We start from the raw sequence: 23,328 nt of genomic DNA, 5'->3' as shown, positions 1-23,328 counted from the left end.
CTGTCTCTCTCTCTCTCTCTCTCTCTCTCTCACTCTCTCTCTCTCTCACTCTCTCTCTCTCAACCACACACAGATATATCTTTAAGGCTGTGTAATATTTGTGGATTGAAATATGCATTTGTAAATGGTTTTGCTTCAATAATAGCCCCATATGTAAATTTCCCCAGTGTGGGACAAATAAAGGATATCTTATCTTATATGTATGTGCTCAGCTGTGGCAGTGGCAGAGATGAGCTATACACTATATGACAATATACTTTGTTCCCGTCGAACCAAAGACGACTTGTCTATCACCTGCTTAATTAATCACATCTCCAGATGGCACGCCAGCAGCGCTATTGTTATGACACGTACATCACATCAATGCTTACAGGCCATTGGTTCCCGATGAAGCAAAAACCTACGTGAACTGGAAGATTCCAAGAGAATGCGGCCGTCGATATCTGGAGAGTATTTAAACACGACACAAAAAGACTGCGCGTTAATTAGCCACAAGGTTTTTGCACAGGTTATTCGGAGTGCAGTGCTTGTTATCCTGCAACAAGGAAAAGGAAATACAATAAAATTCTGTCAATACAGTACAACTGGATATTATCCATGCAGTTTCTTTTATTTAGCCTGTTCAGGGTCATGGTCAGTGGTGGGAAATCCCAGTACCAATACCTAAGTATAATTACTTATTTACTGTACTTAGGAGGATTTTCCAAGTATCTGTGCTTTACTTAAATATTTATTTTTCTTTGGACTTTTTACTTGAAAACTGACTGTTATCTTACATCTATACCAGGGGTGGGCAGACTTTTTGGCTCGGGGGCCGCATTGACTTTTAAAATTTGACAGAAGGGCCAGGTCAGCACGAGCTATGGTACATTAAAAACAAACAAACTGCATTTGTTGACAGTCCATATCAAACATCAACAGAACAAAAGCATGAAAGTACTGTATTAATACACTTTTTAAATGACAACAGTGTTGTTGATGACCTATTTTAGCCTGTGCATTGCTGCAGATGGGTTGTGATCAGAACAGTAGAAGTAGAGCGATACAGAGGTCCTAGGTGGTCGAAAAGATCCCCCCCCCCGTGTTCTGCAACTTCAAGTCAATGCGCCACCTGGCGGTGAAATGACAGTCATTACAAGTCCAATTTAAATGAATGCAATCATTCACATCGAACCTTAATTGTGGACCAACCTTCGGCGGGCCGGATTAAAAAGACCAACGGGCCGGATTCGGCCCGCGAGCCGTAGTTTGCCCACCACTGATCTATACTGTACTTTCTGCTCCTGTCTTCAAAACAGGATTGTGACCAGAGGTGAGCATGGTCAGTCTGGTAACCACCTATAAGCTTCTGGCAGTATTGCAAGCCAGCGCAGTCTGGGCAAACGGCATTGAGAATGGAATGACTGGTACTATGTCACAGGCACATACCCGTTTTCACAAACTCAGGGGACGGCCATTTTGCCACTTGTTGTTGACAAAAAATTCCATCACGGCATAAGGACTCGGGTAACGACCATTATTGCTCACCTCTTTTCTTGGTTTGGACATTCACAAACTCAGCCCTGAGGCACTGTGACATCATTTTCAGACGACAGCAAGTGACAGAATATGACAAAATTGCAGCCTAAAATGCATTGTGTATTTTTATTATTTTTTGTGTGAATGTCTGTAACTTGCAGTAATGCATTACTGTTATGCATCATACTGAGAGCGGTGTCTAATGTTTTGGATTTCAATATTTTAAGCACGTAGAGGTCAGAATGTCTGCCGACTGGAAACACATTTGTCTTGCAGTGCATCAGATAGATTTAAGACAATGTTTCAGTGGAGGATTAAGCTGCTTTGACATGAATGATCTAAAATCTTGAAATTGGATTTACAAATGAAGCGAGAGGACAAATAATGATGGACTTGGCACACAAAGGAGTGTGTGCCAGTGATGAAGCAGTATTTAGAGAGTGTATTTACGTTGCAGATGTGGTTAGGTTTGAGTGGCCAATCCAATTAAGAAAAAAATAAATGCAATTCTGTACTGTAAAGGAAAGCCATATTGAGAGGCTGATTTACTCATCCTGTAGAACTGAGGACGCAAATATAGCACTGGATGTAAACATAAGAGAAAGATTTACAATATATACTGTATTCCTGTCTAATACACACGATTCATCCTAAATGTACTACCTGCAGCACCATGGGGATAGGAAACATACATGGATGCTTTTGTGGCTTACATTCCTCTTGAGAGTGTCGTGTGAAAAGATTTACAATATATACTGTATTCCTGTCTAATACACACGATTCATCCTAAATGTACTACCTGCAGCACCATGGGGATAGGAAACATACATGGATGCTTTTGTGGCTTACATTCCTCTTGAGAGTGTCGTGTGAAAATGAAGAATCTTCTTTATAACCTTGTTTACTGCCTTGTTTATGTCTGTTTGCAGACCTCATTCCTCCGACATGTTTAATCGGTCATTGTCTATAATTTTCAGTGACTATGTCATTTGACCCCCTTGACCCTGCTGAGGCCATCCTGGCAAAGCTTGGTCAGGGGAATAGCAAACAGCCCCTCTTCACATATTTCAGGATGTCATTTACACTCTCTGTTTGTCTGAGGCCATTTGGAAATGCTCACTTACCTCCGCTCGAGCAACAGTATAGCTCTGAAAGTGTAGATATGGCCAAGGTCATCCAGCACCCTCGTGATCACTCAAGACTCACTGCGTACAGTGCGGCAGCATTGCTTTGAGAGTTTATTATTGATGCCGCAAGCACTTCTAATACAAATATGCATTTGGTGTATTATCACTGCTGAGGAAATAGTGGTGGCCTCTGGGCTATTTACAAACTGTGGACATTCATCATTGACTGCAGACCTGTCGGAGACCTCGGATCATTATGAAGGCCCCTGTAGGGCAAGGCAGCAATCTGAATTATGCCTACAGCAGTGTCTATATTTGTCTATGTGACAGACCAATTTTCTAACACGAGCAGGGCAAAGGTAGGTGGGGGTAGCAGGGTCAATGCTACACCAACCACAATGGCTTTAATTATTCATACCTTTAATTATGTGACGTGATGCTGATGGTGTAGTGCACCGATGTCCAAACTATGGCCTGGGGCCATTTGCGAACCGCCATCCATTTTTCAGTGGCCTGCGACATGACAAAAAAAACCCCAAAACAACAACCCCCCCCATAAATTACATTTGACATGGGCCGCAAGATTAGTTTAAAAAGGTGAAGGTGGGCAGAGTGAGGTTGTCAGAAAAATAGTTGTAAAGTAAAACTTATCTCTAAAATTGAAGATACAAATGAACCATTTATGATTGAAAGAATAACATAATTTATCTTCAAAACACTGCAGTGAATAAAGATCATTCCATTTTAGAGGCAAAGACAGTTTATTTCACTTTGTGCTCCATGGCTGATTTATGAAGCCGTCACAGTAATGATCCTCAAGTAACTGTTTGAAAGATGGTCACTTTACTACAGACTTTTCTATTTTTGGTTCTGAATGAGGAGATGTAATTCGGTTGCTGTTTAGAACAGTGCTGGATCTAGTCTGTGAGATAGATGGCTGTTGGCCACCCCAAAAACTTGGAAAACTCCTCAGCTATTTGCCTTAACACCTTCAATAGAAAGTTGATGAAATTAACTAGACAATACAAACAATGTATACAGTAATTGCTTTCTTGACTGACTTAAGCGTGTTTCAAAAATTGGTGGCCCTTTCATCCTTACTTTATTTTGTATGCGGCCCTAAAAGAAAAAGTTCTGATACCTTTCTGGTGTAGTGGTACACTCGCCTGACTTGTGAGTGGGCAGCGTAGGGTAGGTTCCCACTCAGTGATGGTGTGGATGTGGGTGTGAATGGCTGTTTGTCTCTATATGTGCCCTGTGACTGACTGGCGACCAGTTCAGGGTGTAATCCACCTGAAGTCAGCTAGGATCGGCTCCAGCAGCTCCTTGTTCATGATAAGAAGTGTTGTAAATGGATGGAAGGATGGATGGATGGATGAATAGATTATGTGACAAGAATTGTGCCAGTTGTATTTTTTATGTGCTTTATTGAACATTATACCACTGGCTATTTTTAGGTATGATCAGAGCAATGTCGATGTACTAAAATTAGAAGATTTTTTAAAAATAAAAACAATCAATTCGGTCATGAATCCACTATACCACGATTATTTGCTGTGGCTTGTGATATTTAATTTATTTCAGTAGATTAATTAAAAGGGAAATTTATGGATTACATATATTCAGTTCACATAGTGAAATGCCGGTATGTCATGAAACCCTCAAGAAAATAGAATATTATATAAGAAACGAACATACAAATATTTCGAGGAACAAAATGACCTGAAAATTATTTTCACAATGAATGTGCTATCATGAGTTGCACTTTTGAACGGAACCACTGAAATGATAAAATGGGTAACGATATTCTAATTATTAAGATTCATCTGCATAATCTGCATTTTCATGGAATATGAAGAAAAATATGTATAGAATTTCAAAAAAATTGGCATTTACGTCACCTGTGATCCTACAAAACTCTCATCTGTTTCTTTGATACAGCATGCAGACACAATCTCTGGAATATCATTATTTGTCATGTGATTTATTAGCAAGCCCACAGCCTTGACAGAAACGTTATCTTGTGAGACTGAGACGATTGTGATAACAAAGCTGAGCAGAGACAGCCTCTGCGGAAATGAGCATGCACAAATATAAATCCTCACACAGTTTGTGTGAGGATGCAGCGCATTGTGGCTTCTTGTCATTACAGTATTGCTGAAGACTCGACAGCGTACTCTCGCGGTTAAACTGGAAAAGTGTAGCTTGTAGAATGGGGAAATGTTATTTTTAGGTAAATGTATTGTACACGTGGACGTGTGTAAAATGTAGATTTTATTTTGAATCATCATTATTGACATTTGTAAAAATATATTTGTCAACAACAACCTTGACGACGCAATGAATCCTGCGCATGCGTACTGAAAACAAGGAAGTGCCGCGCGAGAAGAACGGACGTGACAGTGACATAATCTCATGTTTACGATTTTCTTTGGGCTTTATTTAATTATTTGCCGCTAGTTTATCCACTGAAGAATGGTCAAGGTGTTATCAGTGTTCTTTTAGACAGTACCCGGCACTATTAAGCAAGGTGACAGTAGCAAACCAAAGATGCCAGCTCGTAGCGTTGTGAATGGCGTTCCTGCCAGTAAAGTGAAGTACTCCAGGTTAGCCACCCATGACGACGGCTACATCGATTTGCAGGTAAGACGGCCCAGACAATACTTCATCCATCCATTTTTTTTGGTCTTTTATAATTTCAAAGCTTCTGGGTCGCCGTTAGACTAATGCAGTGACGTCAAAGTCTTTTTTCGGCCATGCTAACAGTGTAATTTGTTTGTTTGTTTGATTTCAAATGCCATGTAAAAAGGTCATCCAAAAATACTTAATACAATATGAGCTTCACTTCTATGACAGCACGACGGTGATAAACGAGCATCTAAAAAGGAAGCATGTTGTGGCTGATGCCTGATTTCATTTCTGACATAGGGACTTAGCACACACGGGCTACCAGTGTTGGGCATGTTACCGTACTTTAAAAAGGCAATGAGTTATAATCACAAATCACTTCTTCCAAAAAGTAATTGAGACACAAATTCAACTACTGCCTTGTAAAAGTATTTAGTTTCTCAGCAATGATTTTTCCCCACTATGTTCTAGTTACACTGGAAAATAGGTTTGTAATAAAAAAACGATAGAATTTAGAACATTTGGCATTTATTTGAACTCAACAGATGGCAGCTTGTCACATGCATAGAAATAAAAATGTATACAAATTAAATATTGAAAGTATGTTATATTCACACACTGCATTGAAGTGCAAAACCAAGACATGGAAATGTAAACTTAAATATAAAAATAAATAAAATAAAATCTGCCCATTAGAATGTGCTCTCTGTATTTGTGCATTACTGCACAATAATTATCCAAAGTTTAAGCATTCAATAAGAACTAACGTGTTAAATCACAATAATTTACTGCTAAACATTGTCCACCGCTTGTCCAATGGTCGGGGCAAACGGACATTAACGTTTCCATGTTCTGAAGTCTTTTATCGCTTTAAACAGTAAAAGACAGTGCATACATTTGCCAAAAAGTGCCTAAAAGCTGAGAAATACACTACTATATTAACTTCTTACATGTTTTTGGCAACATTTTTGAACAAATGGGGGCATCCATATTGGCAGCTAATCACAGACTTGACGTTACAAGTGTTTCATCTTGCTGGTCATTTTCCAGAACTTCAAAATAAAATTTTAACAAGGTACTGATGTCCATGTTTTGATTTATTATTATTATTATTATTATTTTGAGCCGTCAGCACGTTATGCCTGTTTTGAACACTTGTTCTGGCAACAACAAAAATCCAAATTTTCGCTGCTGTTAAAAAAACGAAATACTGTAAACGAAAGTTCAGAATCCTTTTAAATGTGGCCTATTACACAAGGCATTTTAATTTTAAAATCAAACTAACGGGACAACTGACGTGATACATTATCATACAAGCACTTCACTCTCTTTACACACCGACAAAGAACCAGACCACACGCATGCAGACCGTCATAATGTTCATTAAAATCCCATGGCTCAAAAAGTTGACTTGCATTCAAAGTATGAGTGTGAACAGGGTAATTCATTCAATGTTCTTGGGTTACAGTTCAAAAGAAGTCCACCCAAAGTCCCGTACAAAGCCATCGCGCTCGCTGCAGTCCTGTTCTTGATTGGCTCTCTGTTAATCATCATCGGTTCTCTTCTCCTGGCTGGATACTTTGGCGTGACCGTGAGTAAAAGGGTTTTCATAGTGCATAATTTTTCGGTGATGACTTTCAAAATGCCACTCGTTACACTGACACATTTTTTGCAATCCCTTCAGCACTCCGACCGAACCATTCCAGTCCTGGTCATAGGAATCCTTGTTTTTCTTCCTGGAATTTACCACTTGCGAATAGCTTATTATGCATCAAAAGGATACCCTGGATACTCCTATGACGACATCCCTGACTTTGATGACTAAATCAATTTTCCTTGACGCATAATGAAGTCCTCATATTTCCGATACATATCCCTCCAGGATTTAATTTACATACTTTGATGAATGTCTTTTTTTTTTTAATAAGCCTGTTTTCTCATATTGTTCCCATACTGATGGCAAGCAAATAAGTCTTAAGTGTAAATGTATTGTTTCTCAGTAAACCAGTGCAGCTCCAATTTGTGGCTTATTGTTGATTCATTAATTCATGTAGCAGTCTTTTTATGTGGCCTATCTGAAATTATTTACTTGGATTAATTTTTGTTCCACAATACAAAATGGCTGTGCAGAAAAAACTCACTTGTATTCTTTGGCATTTGACTCAGTATGACTCAGACTTGATCTTAGTTTTACTGTTTGGAGGCTTTCTACCGTCTTTGTTACTGATTTATTGCTTTATCGTTGTATATATGATAGTTGCTCCATGTACAGCACTTTGTATGTAGCCATGGCTGTTTGAAAGTGCTCTATAAATATAGTTGAGTTGAGGAATGTAATATTAAGAATAGTAATGTTTATTGTAAACCGTCTTTATATATTTAACCATTATAGAATATATAATATAATTAATAATAGTGTAGCACAAGCAACTAAATTGCTTGATATTTATGACATAGAGGTCTTTTTCATACTTGTGTTTACTGTAGTTATGACTTTACTACTGCATGAACATGGGAATGTGACATTTTGCTTTGTACAAATTAGCTGTGGCAGCACGATGGTCGAGTGGTTAGTATGTCTCACAGTGCAGAGGGGCATGGTGCTATTTTTTGTTTTCAAATCTCTAAATGGCCTCGTCCCACCTTACCTCTCTGAGCTCCCCCACCATTATGCACCTGACACTATCAGAGATACCAAGGGCTAAGCGGAGCCTTATAGGGGATCAAGCCTTTTCCATTGCCAGGAAATTAGCTGTGGTAGGATAAGTAAATACTTATCTACTGTACTTCAGTAGATTTTTCAGCTCATCTATTTGAGGTTTTTTTTCTGAACGCTTTTTACTTGAACTCCTAAAATTTGAAAACCGATTTTTGTAATTTCAATTCCTTTGTCAAAATACCCTCATTTATTTTGGCTTCCGTGGATGGCAACATGATGGAAAAAATATATGTATATTTTGATTTAATAATTGGAATCTTGAGGACAGAAAAAAAAGACTGGAATTTAAAACTAGGAAGCATTAATGACATTGACACAGCAGATATGGAGATACAAGATATTCCCCATCTACTGCCTTACTTCAGAGGATTGTTTGATGTCTGCTACATGAATGATTGTTGGTAAATCTGTTGTCTTGGTCTAGCCTAAAACAGCTCCTGGGGTTAAAAAAATCGCTAGTCAGAAAAACATACACAGGTAAGGCATATTTTTTCAGTTGCAACTACCTGTATTGGCTAATTTACAATTTTGCATTTTTTAAATTTCATTATGGCAAAGCTATGGAACCACGTTTTGATGACATGAAGGCCTGTGTTAAAGCTATTTCCCCCCCTCATTATGAGCAGAATGAAAGTTAATAAAAGAGGCAAACTATTTCATGTGCAGACATGTTTTCGTTGTGCTAAATAAATCAAAACTGTTATGTCACTGGCAGTAAAAATGATCTTTTCTAATGCATTATTGATATTTGTAATGTCAATGAGGCATTAAATTATTGACATTTTAATGTCAATAATGCGTGTTAAGTGATTGACTGTAAAACATATTTCCAGGGGATTTTAATGCCTCCTAGTGGTGTTTGGCTAACGTGCCACAAAAACCTGTTTGCTTCAATCTAACAATCGGCCTACTGACCTACTAAAATCATGATAAAATGTTATCACATTAACTCATTTCAGCAGCATACAATAACAGGTACAACGATTACAAGAAAGGGCTCTAAGAACATAGTACGTAAATTATTTTGATCTTTTGTTCAAGGTGGAGGTAGATATTTCAAATACTGTATATACATTACATATATTCATTGGGCATTTTTAATTAAATATATGTTGGGAACGCCGGGCTGCAGTGAGCATCTTTGGCCCTTTGGCTAACTGTTTGTCTTTTGTTCGTCCGAACTACGACTTGTTCTCACAAAAGGGTTTTCGTGTGAGGCGCCTAAATAGACTCTGCATGAAGCACAATTTGACTAAATGCTAGCTGACGGAATTCCTTTAGTTTGTCTTCAACATAAAATATATTTTAGGTTAGACTCAACACTCTCTTTATGGAATTTATATACAACACACCTAATTTATTCAGCAAATTTATAGTATATAAGAAAATCAATACTTATATGATGAGCATATCCCTGATCGCAAACTTTTGTTAAAAACACAGCCTGCACAAGATTATTTTGAAATTTATAACCGGAAGTGTAATTGAATTCGGCGGACTTAATAGGTATTGCTGCAGCTCTGTGATGGGAGGGGGGACTCGGAGTATCAACATCGGGTTTTGGCGAAAACTACTGGTGCGTTTTTTCCCCGGTGAAGCGAGCGGCCATCTGAAGGGAAGGTGCACAGTTTGGTGAATTTTCCTCTCAGTAATTGTATTTTGGGATCTCACTTATCTATTTGAGCTACTTTCAGCCTGAATGAAGAGTCCTGCGACAGACCCGCGATAAGTTTAAATGGACTTCAAACTGCCCGGAGCTGTTTCTTGAATTTCTATCCTTGGGAAGTCTGATCAAAATGAGGGATTAATATTTTTTGGGGAGAGCTGAAAATGTGACGACTATTTCAACTCATCTAAGGTCCTTAACATTATTTATCAAAGTGATAAAATAAACTTGAAGTGGATCTGCAAGAAGAGTCTAAACACCCATGGATTGAAACGTTAAAGTTCCAAAAGTGCCTCAAGCAAGGTAAGCTCATTAATATGCATGTCGCGTCCTCTGCAGCCGTTCACCTTATAGTAAACGTAAAAAAACAGAAAGATAACCTGAGTATGTGACATAGTTTGTATATTACACATGGGTGTATGGACTCAATCTCAACTGGAGCTTTGTAGCACAATTGTGACCCATGGGTATGCTACTATAATTATGTTTGTTGTTTGTTTGTTTTCTACAGTCATTGTAAATATTCAAATCATGCTTATCTTTTGTTTTCCTTCCTAAAATATAACATGAAGGAATTGTTTCACAGTATATTTTTGTATGTTAATTGATTGTTAATATTGTGACCCACTTGTAATCTCCAATAGTTTCATTTTGTAATACTACCGCCTGTGTCTTTTGACAGCTCTGTAGTTGCTTGTATTGAAACCGTGAGAAACAAGTAAAAGGAAAATTGTGTTTTATTGCGCCATCTTTTCCAGTTGACTGAGTCAGACAAAAGATGCGGCTGTTTTGATTTACAGAAGGTCTGAATGGGTGGTGGCAAGGAGCACTGAGCTGCACAATGGATTGTAGGGGTGCAGATGGAAAGGCTTGTTGCTTACTGTCATTTTCACACGGACCTTAGTCATTTATCTGCTGCAGTACAGCTTGACTTTATATTTCAAACACAGAACACTCACAAATCAACCCCCCCCCCCCCCCCCACACACACATCCCTGTGTCAATGGGGAATGTGCTACAGAGAGATCATTCCAAACGCCTGTAATCCTTTGTGTTGTACCACAGGATTTTATTGCGGGGTGGGGGGGGGGGGGTCTCACTGCAATATCCAATATATTTCCTTTAGGTTTTTGTCACTGTTTGTGACACAATCTACTGAAAGAGTAGGGACACAGCAGGCAAAGGCACTGTACTGGTATATTAAAATATTGTAATCTTTTTATGGTCAGCAAGGCGGCAAACTGCTTCGCGCTTCTGTCTCACAGTTCTGACGTTTGGAGTTTGAATATTTTCTTTGGCCAACCTGTGTAATGTTGTCATGTTCTTCCTGTGCTTGCATAGATCTTCTCCAGGTAAATACTGTATGCATGTTAGGTTAATTAAGGACTCTACGGGGTGTGAATGTGAGTATGAATGGTTGGTTTGTACCTTGGGATAGGCTGGCAAGTGGCAACCAGTCTAGGGTGCACCCCGTGATCCTAAATGACAAGCAATATAGAAACTTGATGTCTGGATGTTTAACGCAACACTTATTATGAGCTTAGAAATGTCTTTGTGCAGATCCAGTTTTATAAGTAGCTTAATGAGACTGAGCTGATCCCTGGGGTTTGGGAGCAGGTGGGACAAGGAGTTACGAGTGGCGGCATTCCCTACTCTGTGATTTACAACCAAAAAAAAAAAGCATAATCTGAAGTATCTTATTTGTGTGTTTATTTTCTTGTACTGTAAACTCAATTTCTCTCACTCAACTTGATATTAAAAACTTTCAACTGTTGAATGTTTTTCATTCATTCGCTCAACATTCAATCATTTAGCGGCAGAAAACGGATGGACGTTCAGTCATTTCTCATTAGCTGGTATTGATGGACCCCTTGGCTTCACTGTGTTAATCCATAAACAGCAGGCTTTCCCGCTCACGAGACCAGGGCTCCACTCATGTGCTCACCGCAAGTTCATTTCCTTTTGTGCAAGAAAAAAGTCAATAGAGTTACTAAAGTGGGTTGTTGTCCCAGGGTGCAGACCCCAGTGATCGATTGTTGAATGAGCTGGTCCAACTAGTTATAGCTGGAGTCGCTGTTTACAGTCAAATAATAAACAAAGAGTCACTGATGACTTAGGGGACTCAAGTTTTGACTTTTCACTGTTGATTTTTTGCTCTCGTCATTTTGAGTTTTTGATTCTGAAACAGCTGATGGAATCTGGCAAGGTGATACATTCCTGGAAGTTTAAAAGTCTGCTCGTGTGACAGTTCTTTAAGTTTTGGTTTGGGAAAGTCCAGGTGTGATATCAGGGTTATCAATTAGACATTCATAATAAAGACCCGATGAGGAGAGGAGACACTTGATTCTGGTACCAATCACTCAAGGGGGGAACGAGGAGAACCGTGAGGTTTCAGTTCTCTGCACGTCACCCAAGGATCTCACCGGTCGCCCTCTCATTTATTTCTCATTGGGAATTGAATACATGGTGTTTCCAACCTAAAGGATGAGGGCTGTTGAAGACACACTGAAATTGTTTGACGATGTGTGTGTATGCCAGTGAAAATTACGTACATGTGTGCAATCATGACAAAAACACCAAATTGCAGCTGATGTTGACAGCAACATCCGCATCCGACTTTGCTCTTGTTTAGTCTTAATACTTATCTCTTTCCAACCACTTTCTCGGAAAGGTGGTTGCGTCCCTCAACTGTCACACAGAGCACTTAGCTTTCTTTATTATAAATGTGAGCATATCTTTATTAAAAGCATCATTATATCTTTATTAAAAGCATAAGAGTTCTTCGTTGCAGGCATAAGGTCAATTTATCATGAATAATATGCAAATGTATGATAACTAAAAACAATCAACCTAAGATGTGACCTTCAGTTTTTTTTTTGTTTTGTTTTTTGGTGCGTGCACAAAAACGCAGATCTTGCACCAGTGCTGCAGACAAAAAGACTCGGAAGACGGGTGATGTGCTTTTAATGTTAAGGAGAAAGCCAGCCGAGCAGGAGGGAATGTGGCAAGTTGCGAGACCATTGATTGATTCCTCATCATTTTTACCTTGAATCTGACCATTGGATATCATACAGTCGTTCACTCCGTATCGCTTGGTAGTGATCATGCTGAATTAGAGACTGATAGTTTAAATTGTCCTACTTAGATTTACAAGGTCAGTCCCAAAACGTTTCATTGAAGCAATCACAACAACACGCTAGTATGCTGCCAGTGTGACCAGTCAATGCCTACAAATATATACACTGGATGTCCCTAATCATAAAATTAATCAGAATCTTGATATTTACCTGCAATATTCTGAATACTTGTGTGTGTAATTGATGGTATAGTGCAGGGGTCACCAACCTTTTTTAAAGAGAGAGTTACTTCTTAAGTACGGATTAATGTGAAGGGCTACCGGTTTAATACTCACTTCTGATTCCGTTATAATTAATAATTGATGATATTCATCTATGTGACGACACCAATCATGTTAATGATTTAATAACACAGGAAACGGATAAATGTCAATATAAAACACTGTTTATCGAAATCTGTGTTTACATTTTCAAATGATCATTTCTACAGCTGTACTAGAAAATCACAATGCCCCATCACTGTGAGTTTTATTAAATTTTTTATGTATTTATTTATTTTCAGAACAGGTGTGCGAGGCTCTCACGTTGGTGACTCCTGTTGTCGTGGTTTACTCGCCTGACTTCCGTTCTGGCAGCTCTGGTTCAATTCCCACTCAGTGATCAGCCAAGTGACCGCCTGTCTGTCTCTCGCCCGTCTTTAGCACAAAGTCAGCTTGGATAAACGCCAGCTCCCCATCACCCTGAACAGGATGAGTGAAAATAGATGGACTAATAATTTTGAGTGCTATTGAGACGCCCATACACCCAAAAAGACATAGGACACAACAGAATACTTTCACTACTTTTATTCAAACACACCCATGTTAACGACTCTATGTTATAAATGGAGGAGAAGCTGCTGTGACATTTGTCTTAGGTTGCATCTGCGTGGCATTCTTTTGTGCAATTGTGAGAGTGTTTACTGAAATGACACTTGCACTAAGGCTGCTTTATTAAAACTGGCATCTCTGTCAGGATTAACAAGGATTAACAGAGTATTGCTACTTCTTATCGTGCCTGTTACTGTCACTAACATCAATCATGGGCCTGCCCTACACATGCGCGCACACACACACGCACGCCCGCATGCATAATGTAGATAGACAGGTTGAGAGGCCGTGGACAGTTTTGATAACTCGGGAGCAGTAACCCATTGCAAGGTTGTATTTAACCGTTTGCATTATTCAGTTAATGAGTTTATTCACATGTTATAGGGGGGATGCATATGGAGAGGCAAAGTCCATCAGCTGTTATGTGTCCAAAAATCATTGTCATAGAACTGCATTACTTTATTTGAAGTCATTGGTATGAATGAATTAATTAATTTGTGGTACATTTTACAATTTATTTATTTTTGTACAGGATTTTTGGTTCATGTACGGCACTTTGTATGCAGCGGTGGTTGTTTTAAAGTGTTCTATAAATACAGTTGAGTTGAATTGTTCATACTCCTCCGGTGCAGTGATTTCCAGCCATGGTGCCATGGCACACCGGTGTTCCGTGAGAGATTAGCAACGGGTTCCCTGGGAAAATGATTATTTATTAATCACAAAGATATCTGTGATCATCTATCTATGTCAGTGATGTATAGTGACAGGCAGAACAGGGAATTGCTCTTCCATTAGATGGCAGAAGGTAAAATAAGCCAGTTGCTATTCATTCAACAGAATAATTTATGACTTCAGTCTTGTGTTCAATTAAGCAGTCGAAGGATTCCCACTGAGTTTGTCAATTTGTCAATAAATTAAGACGAGATCAGTGTTATGTCAATATTCATAATTTTTGTGACGTTTTTGTTGGATAGTGTGTTGTGAGATGAATAAAGTTTGGAAAATACTTGCTGTGGACAGTAGATACCCATGATAAAGTGACATTCGGCGTGAGAACTCTGGCATCTGCATGGACACAACAGTTTGCTCGCAATATATCAATAAATCACATTCATATAATTCTGCCAAAACAAGTCTTTTGTGACTGAATTCAGCGTCCTTGATTGCGATCACCATTTCATCTCTAATTCGATTAGACTATTAACACTAAGAGCCGCAGGGTAGGATTACAGTGCTGGAGGTGCCACAAATGTACCATCCAGAAGGCTAAGTCATGACTAGATCCAAAGCAATTTGTGTCAGTGAAATCCAGTGAAACACGGGAGCACGTGTTGCCGGTGTATTAGCTTTTTGGATTATGTTCGTTCTTTAGGAGGTACTTACGTTGGGTTTCGGGCTGTTTGTGGCACCAAGAAGTCTATAAATGCATTTGTCAGTTTGAATTAGAAAAAAAACATATGAAGCCGTTTGCGCTTTCGCAATGGTATCCTTTCAAACGCGTCTTGCCCTGATGCCCGAGGGAATAGCAAAATTGTCTCTTCTTACTTTTGCACCTGCAAACATTGCCTACAAGGCCCTACCTGCCTGCATGTTACCAAAACAAGGCCTGTACTGGCTTACTCTGTTGTTTTATGATGTTATTGAAAGTTTTTAGAGATGAAAATGATCATCTCGAACACAATTTGAACAACTGTTTACAACAGTAAAAATTTGCTCATGATGGTCTGTTATTTTGCTTGTTAAAAAAGGCTCTGAATTTAGCTGACAGGTTTTATTCCCAGACCAATATTGGATGGTCTCCTGATCTTTGTTTTGTATCTATGATTCTGTGCACAATGTTTTTCTTTTTTTTTTTTCCCTACTCTGGGACTCGGCAGTCTTACGCACATTTCAGTCAACTGCATCTGTGTCAGCTGTCCAGTTTCAGGCGAATTATTGAAATTCAATATTGGCATTCAGTACAGCCAATTTTGAACACTTTAACTAATTTCAAAGAAGAATGTTTCTCATTTTAAAATACTTTCATGCTGTTGGAAGGTATTATGATAACTGAATGAAGTGGCCAGAGAGGAGGTTGAGGCCCTTGAGTAGCTGTAACTGCTCTTGTTTTTCATCAAAGTTAAGTACCTGAATCATTGTTTGTGACGCCCGTTTTGGCGTGACAAGACAAGAATATTTTTGTTTTTAATCAACGCTATCTGTAAGACTGACTGGAAACGTTGGTAGGAGTGGCTGGAAATGCATTTTCCTTCATCCAACCCCAACCCAGACGTACAATTTTTGTATCAGCAGTCCTTGCAAGTTATGACTAGATGTTCATTTGAAGGATTACTTTGTTTTTATTATTTGAAAATGACTGTGAATGATGTGTCCTGTTTTTTAGGTCAGAAAATGTGTGAAGCAGTGTGACGGACGGCCATGGGACTGGAGAGACGGTGGCTTCAGGCAATCCCCACCGTTGTAGCCATCTTTCTGCTAAGTGAGTATAATAAAACAATATGAATTTTACTCTAAGACGCAAATAGTTGCACTTATTTTGCAAAGTTCATTTCTATTTGACAAGGATTCATGAGATCAGTCATTCAAACAGCTGGAAGTGTCATCTGCAAAATGTCTGTTAGTGCCATCTAGCCTACAACGACGACAGAAACCCAAGTAATACATCGTACCATAATCGACTACATTGCAAATCGGGAACTAAGCGTATTACATTAGATTATCGGTGAAACCCATTAAGTCTTTTTTTAAGCACACTTGAAAATAAGAAGAAGAGCATCATTTCAACTGGAAGTTTTCCTGATTGAAGATGATGAATTTATCATTTATATGTGCATTCAGTGACAAAACAAAGCCCTCTCTGGCTCTGTTGGTGCACTTGCCTTCATCGCGTTGTCAAATTGCTTTCCCTGTCAAAGCATCGTTTCGCAGTTGGCACATGTTGCTGTTAAACAATCCGCACTCAGTATAGGCGGCGGGATGATGAGCACACTGGCACAGCTCCCTCTGGTAAGAGGACGGGTTATAGCACAGCTATTCCCTTAAATGACAGAGAATTGAGGCCAAAATGCAACTTAAATAACATCTCCGGGTGTGGAATTAGATCAATCTGGGATTTATGCTGCTCTCAACCGCGGGCACGCTTCTTTTAGTGTGGGTGTGTGTAAGGGGGGGGGGGGGGGCGGGGGGATTGATTGTGCTGGTCCTCTAACCGTGTGTGTACCCCAGTGGGTGGCGGGAGGTCGGCTGGAGAGAGCACAGAGAGGCCTGCTGCCCTCGATCAGAGTATCAGTCCCCCCCACACCACCCCCCTGTGGGATTAAAGTAATGACCCGGCCAGATGAGCAGTAGAGCAAACACTGGCACCCAGTAGCGCACACGCCCACGTGAGCACATGGCAGCGAGGGAGTTCGCCGAGATGGAGAGGAGAGGCTACTCCAGGTGTCACTAATGGGATTGCAGTGTGTTTGCAGCCTTTGCCACCGTAAGATCTTGTCACCAAATGGCACACGGTTGGTTTTACATCCCTGCTCTACATGCCCCCGGCTGTTCACAGGGAGTGCTCTAGGGGCAAGTGCTCACCCAAGTTCCACTTCAAAGCGTGGCTTCAACCTTTCTGTTTCGACCTCTCCTTCTGGCTAACTTTCTTTCTCTCACTCCGAAGTACGTTTTAAGACCATATTAGCACAATAGCAAGCACTTCACCCTCAGGTCTGGCAGCCATTGCTCTCTTTAAAAGGCTCAAAGGTGGTCTTTGGAATCGTTCATTCATTCCCGACTTCCTAATCATTAAATAGAGATTTTTATAGAGTGGCCTCGGCAGTTCATTCCTCAGTCAAATAAAAAACTAGTTCCCAAACACAATTTGCGCGTGCTGTTAATTACGCCATTGCTGTGATACACACCATGTCAATTAACATCAGCTAGTACAGGAATCCCTCGTTTATCGCGGGGGTTACGTTCCAAAAAGAACCAGTGATAAGTGAAATCCGTGAAGTAATGAACTTTATTTTTTTACAGTTCTTATACAATACTTAACTATATATAAAATGAAATCAAAGACCAAAACCTGTTTTCAGGCCCAATTACAAAAAAAACAAAGAAAAAAAACAAACGTTTTCAACAAATAACTATAATAGTTTGTGGAAATACTTTGGCGCCGCCGACGCGTTCTGATTTAAAGGGTTAAAAGCATTAAAAAACTGCACTAAAAAAATCTGTGAAACAGCGAAGCCGTGGAAAGTGAACCGCGTTAGAGCGAAGGATCACTGTACGCCTTCCTTTATAAATATTGTGGAGCAAATAAATGTATTATGATATCATTCCATACTTTAAAGATGCGTGTGATTTAGAAAATTGATCCAAACAAAACATTTAGTTCCCATCTACAGTATGTTGTGATGTGTTTTTTTTACAATTTTCCACCAATGACTCAAGGATTTTCTTTTGAGAATCAAACAATACCCGGGAATGGAAAACCATTTTTCTGTTCGGCACAATGAATCCTGGGGTATATTGTTTTTACGATTGAGCATCCTATTTCATTACTTTTAAGAGCACTCTACTCATTACACACTCGAGCAACACCACAAAACCTGAACTCACTAAATAGAACTATATCGTGGATAGGGAGTGATTCCAAACACAGCAATGCTTTTAAAGCCGCTCACAGATATTGCGCGTGCCTTTTTTTTTTTCTTCTCAGTCCAGAATGAACCCATTTGCTTTATCTTGGTCATATGTTCTTGTCCTTGCAGGTGCGTCTCAAGGTTTGCCATCAGTTGTCCGTGGCAGAGAGGGGGGCTCTGCTGAGCTGGGCTGCAGTCTCACTCCAAAATCTCACGACGCCACCAGTCCAAACCTCTTCCCTTTACATGTGGTGGAGTGGGTGCGGCTCGGTTACAACGTTCCCGTCCTCATCAAATTTGGAGTGTATGCTCCTCGGGTTCATCCCACGTACAAGGGTAAGAGCCATTTATTTACTGTTAAGTCATATTCTCATTCAGCAAACAAAAAGTGTTTTACTTTCATTGCAGTAAATGTTGGCCTTGACAGGTAACTTTCAAACATTTGACATTAGCCTTGAGAATTTACATCAATCGTTTGAGTTTTATTTTCCAGACACGCAAACGCATTTAGAACTACAGCAGGTCTTCGGATTTGCCGTCTGCCATAATAGCAGAAGCAGTGGGAAAAGGGGGGAGCATGCCTACGTTCAAATGGAGGCAGCTAGGGGGTGGGGCGGGCTATGCAAGGACTAAGGGGGAGGGTATAAAAAGCAATGCGCATGGTGGGATTAAGTGCAGGTGGGGGCTCGGTGGTCCAGTGACAGTGTTTTTATTAGTATGCAGAGGGGTGACCCAGTAAGAGATTGTGAGTGGAGCAGGAAGGATGAAGCATGGCAAATAATGGGAGTTTTCTTGCTGGAGCGCTATAATCCCGTCATTGTCTAGCCCTGAACAAAAGACAGAGAGGGGTATCACTACCTCCCTTTGCGTTACAAAAACCTCAAGGACCACTAGGACACCCAAAATCCCACACTGTCCCAAATATGTCATGAAAATGTGCTGGGATGCTCACCTACATGTGTACCGCATACATCTGGGAAGCACAACTTCAGCCACGAATAAAAGCCCTTGGGGTATTGTAACATGCACCTTGGTGGAATTTATTCTCCCCGCATTGATTATTCGTAGGGTCAGCTTCAAACCGGCTGCTTCAACTGAGCAATTGGGCTACATGTGTTATGCATGTTAGGCCATTAACCGTTCTATTGTTTTGGGGCACTCATCTGATCTTGTTGCAGCCCAAACAGACTAAATAACATTCTCGGGGGCTGTTTGGGATATCCCAGTCTTTTGGCACGGCCATCCCGTTTGTGTTGTTATCTGCGTTGAGCTTTACCCCCATCTGCGTCAGATCCTTATGCCTGCCCTCCCACTGGAAGCAGATGGCAGCATGTGAAGCGTGTCAGCGTTGCTGCTCTAATGTATCTTACCCTCAAATTACAGTGCCGTGGGTTTTATGACTGTTGACTTGAGGACGGTTTCCACAACGTTTTTCCTGCTCGTCTGAGATCAGAAACTTAAACCAGCATCTTACTAATCGTTTCAATTATAAACTCCCGGAATATAATCATAAACTGAGGATCTCTCTGCAGTTCAGAGGTGGAGTCACACACAAAGTGCTATCTGGGCAGTTAATAGTAGTGCTATGGCGCCAGAGTAGACTGCATAGAATGTTGTGGGCCACCTTTGGTAAACTCATTGCAGGTGAATAAAGATATTCAAGCATTTAAAACGGCTACATAGAGTATCTGTTGCTTTGTTTGATTCTCACGCCGCGCTGTCTCAAAGTAACATTAAGAAGCCAGCAAAATCTCAGGCAATGATTTTAGGCCATTCAATTATTATTATTTTTAAAAAATATATACCGGTAATATCAGGTATTTGACGAGACTTCAGAATGGCATCCTTCCTTTGACATTAGTCTTAGTTGTCTGCTTGAAGTGAATCCGAAAGGTATTCGTTTCCCTCAACCCTCTCACATTTCACACCCAGTCATGCCCTGCAGGGCTGAACATTATTGAACACATAACAGAGGAAACAGCGAGGGCAACGCTGTCCTGACATGCTATTATAGTCTGTCTGAGCTGAATTTCTTGGAAAAAAAGGGGGGAGGGGGGTCTGTTGGTGTCATGTAGGTTTACTGTTGCAGGGCGAGATTAAATGGCTCCCGTGTGTTGAGGAAAATCATCAGAGACGGTGAGCAGGAGAGTTCGACCTGAGGCCAGGGCAACAATGGGCAAACCCCCAAGTCTCTGTAGGCCTTCATTATACTCGCAATGGGTCCTTCAAGCATGGGAGGGGTTCTGGCATTTTTGCTTGCAGACTCACACATACACACACACACACACACACACACACACACACTTGCACACTATCAGTATTTTCAGTGAGGACATCAAAAAGACATGCCAAAAAGCAACAAAATTCCAATACTCCAAAAAAAGAGAGATCAAATGATCAAATCCATGCAAAGGTTTAGGACATCATTTTAATAAGAAAATGAACCAAATCTTCATCGTATTAATCGTGAACTGTCCACTAAGAGTGACAATACAAGTTTTAAATCCACACTTAAGCTATCAGGAACTAGATGTGGGTCAAACAATTAAAGCTGGGAAAGGGCGCAGCACTTCGTACAGCTAAGAGCAAACAGTACTCTTGCACAGTGTTTTCCAAACCCTATTGAGCCAAGGCACCCATTTTAAAATCTCACGACACACCACCATGCAAAAATGTCCCACAAAGTTAAAAATACTGAAATAACGATGACCTGGTCTCACTTGAATCACAAATGGCCCTCAGTGTAAAATTTGGGCCTTTTTAGTTCAACGAAAAGCAGACAGGCCTACACAGTACAGCACTCGTTGGAAGCTTCGTGAATATTTTTTTCTGTGACTGGTGGATACTCAGGTTTATTGTACCTTCTGCCATCGAATGGAAAATCATTTTTAATTGTTCTGCCTGTCACTATATCGCTGGCATAGATGCAACAACGATATATTTGTGAATAATAATTTCTGGGAAAGTTAAGTGGAACCGAATTATTTTCTACGGCATTCTCGATGGTCTCTCACGGCACACTAATGTGCCGCGGCACCCTGGTTGGGAATCACAGCTTTAGCGCAGCAACTTCAAGTGGAGCCAGGATCATCATTTATTTGGCTTGCTTGCTGAAAGTTTTCAACTTGTTCATTTGAGAGCTGTCCACATTGCTGTTCTTTAAGATTGATTCAGTTGGCCGTGCGTTGCCATCCTTTTGTCTGCTGTTCTGCCGTGGTAATGCAGTGTCATATGGACATATCGCGTTCACTTCTGCGTCCACTTCAAGCTGGTGAATTTTAGATTCCAGATGTTCTGAAAGGGATTGTGCTTGTAATCCATGGAAAATTGATCGACACATCTTGTTGCTCATTTGTTTGAGCTGCTCACAGGTATGTGTTGTTGGTTGGGCACCCTGAGAGTACCGAAGATGTCAGAAATATTTTGAGATATGGCAGCAGCCGACGATGCACCCATCCATTTTCTATACCACTTTTTCCTTGAGGGTTGTTGAACCCCGGAGCCTGTCCAAGACGACTTTGGGTGAAAGGCAAACAAAACCAAAGACCATGGAGATCATTCACACTTGCATTTGCACCGTTGTTATATATCAGTACACCGTCAGTGACCTCAATGATTTCTGTTCATCTCAGAGAAGAAAACAAGAAACCCAATCGGGGAAAACAAAAAGAGTACCGGTAAGCAAAATCTCGAGCAAGCATCTGCATGTCACGCTGAAGGGCTCGGCTATTCGCTGTTTGTTTGCTCAGGCTAAAGCAATAAAAGTATTTGATGCTATCTCGTGGAACCTTGGCGTTGCTGTTGTTGGGCTGAATTTATCGGTTGCTGTGTTTGTCCTGTATTGTTGCCAGTCTTTGAATGCACCTTTTGAAAAGTCAAAAGTATCCGAAAGTAGGTTTTTGCTGCTTTTTGCTCGTTATTCTTTGTCTGTGGTGTTTCAGACCACAGTAAATAAAATCAATCCAAACTGAAGACCTGTGTCTGCAGTTTTATAATCCTCTCTTTTTAAGTGCTTTGTCGCCAAATTGTGACATTTATAGGGAATTATGAACCTCTTTTGAGAGGGTTGTGGGCGAGGGGGACATTTATTTGTCAATTTTTGCTATTCATAGTAAGGTACAGTCCTTTACCTTGCTGGTGGAATAATGAGAGTTAGTTATACAGTGTGAAAATCCACGAATAATAATCCCCTTCACCCTAAAAAGGTTTATAAATGTGGATAATTGCCACAAGGTGGCAAAAAGCACAACCGGTACTTTTTTTCTAAACGAAAGTTCTCAACACACTTGAACATAATTCCTCGTTAGCAAAATACCACAGCATAGCAGCAAAACGTGACTTTTTGTCAAAATGAAGCTCTTTAAATGATTTCAACATAGTTTTCTGATACTGAGATGCCACAAGATGGCACCAAATACCTCTATTTTGCTTAGGCCTGACTTCCAAAACAGCAAATATGTGAGTTTTTCAGCAAATAACGGAGGATAGGATCCCCCAAAAATTAGCTACTAGGTGGATGTGCGAACACCAAACTGCGACAATCATTATGTCCAGTTTAATAAGAAGCTGCTCTGGAGGGAGTCGGCTGATCTATCCATAATATATCCGTAATTTAAAACTGACATTTTTCCCCAGATTGAACTAAACAGTGAGTGAAAGATGAATACAAACAATACAAGTTACCAATTCTGGATTTTACTATGAAAGGCAGTGTACAGTATTTATGAACTGTATACGTATGAGTTAAAAGAAAGTCAAGTGGCGGTTATTTGGAGGGGACACGGGACCAACGTGTAATTGAAGACCACCTATTTTATTTTACCCGTGATAATGTCCTCCCCCCCCCCCCCCCCCCCCTTTTAGCTACGGAGTTTAGCTTCATAAATGCATAGCGGTTGGATACTAATAATCCAAGTCCCTTAGGACAGGTGAGTTTCGCTGAATTTGCAGTAGCACTAAATAGTCTGTTGCTTTCGGTGAAAATCACAATTGAAGAATTGAGGATCTGAAAGAAGTGAAATCAGAACTACACCAGTAAACATGTGAAATTGAGCCTCATTATCCAGCAACAACGTGTTTTTCCTGCTACAACTATTCCA

The 23,328-nt window shown here is 40.2% G+C and overlaps 2 protein-coding genes across 4 annotated transcripts in view; both read left to right on the top strand.

Annotated features, from left to right (window-relative positions):
- Positions 1–5,011: 5,011 nt before the first annotated feature.
- tmem230b (transmembrane protein 230b) lies at positions 5,012–7,292 on the top strand. The gene is made up of 3 exons (XM_086111286.1): positions 5,012–5,288; positions 6,742–6,864; positions 6,958–7,292. Exons 1-3 carry the CDS (start codon positions 5,196–5,198, stop codon positions 7,096–7,098), a joined length of 357 nt encoding a protein of 118 aa, XP_085967412.1. The 5' UTR covers positions 5,012–5,195; the 3' UTR covers positions 7,099–7,292.
- Positions 7,293–7,449: 157 nt separating this feature from the next.
- The window catches only part of igsf9b (immunoglobulin superfamily, member 9b), a 29,395-nt gene continuing 13,516 nt past the window's right edge, over positions 7,450–23,328 (top strand). For all 3 annotated transcript variants that reach the window (XM_086111284.1, XM_086111285.1, XM_086111282.1), the window contains exons 1-3: positions 7,450–9,961; positions 15,988–16,083; positions 18,359–18,565. In XM_086111284.1, coding sequence (XP_085967410.1) covers positions 16,023–16,083; positions 18,359–18,565 — 268 coding nt within the window. In that variant the 5' untranslated portion in view covers positions 7,450–9,961; positions 15,988–16,022. The remainder of the gene's footprint in view (positions 9,962–15,987; positions 16,084–18,358; positions 18,566–23,328) is intronic.

The sequence above is a fragment of the Hippocampus guttulatus genome, chromosome 5, assembly GCF_054856545.1.
Source record: "Hippocampus guttulatus isolate MCC_2025c chromosome 5, RoL_Hgut_1.0, whole genome shotgun sequence".
Lineage (NCBI taxonomy): Eukaryota > Metazoa > Chordata > Actinopteri > Syngnathiformes > Syngnathidae > Hippocampus > Hippocampus guttulatus.
The sequence above is the reverse complement of the archived record's forward strand: the minus strand, read 5'-3'. Positions and strand labels throughout refer to the sequence as shown.

Bases quoted from the DNA above. Each gene is read 5' to 3' on its own strand.
- tmem230b (XM_086111286.1), top strand. From the start codon at position 5,196: ATGCCAGCTCGTAGCGTTGTGAATGGCGTTCCTGCCAGTAAAGTGAAG. The intron at 5,289-6,741 runs GTAAGACGGCCC...CTTGGGTTACAG, and splicing joins ACGGCTACATCGATTTGCAG to TTCAAAAGAAGTCCACCCAA. The intron at 6,865-6,957 runs GTGAGTAAAAGG...CAATCCCTTCAG, and splicing joins CTGGATACTTTGGCGTGACC to CACTCCGACCGAACCATTCC.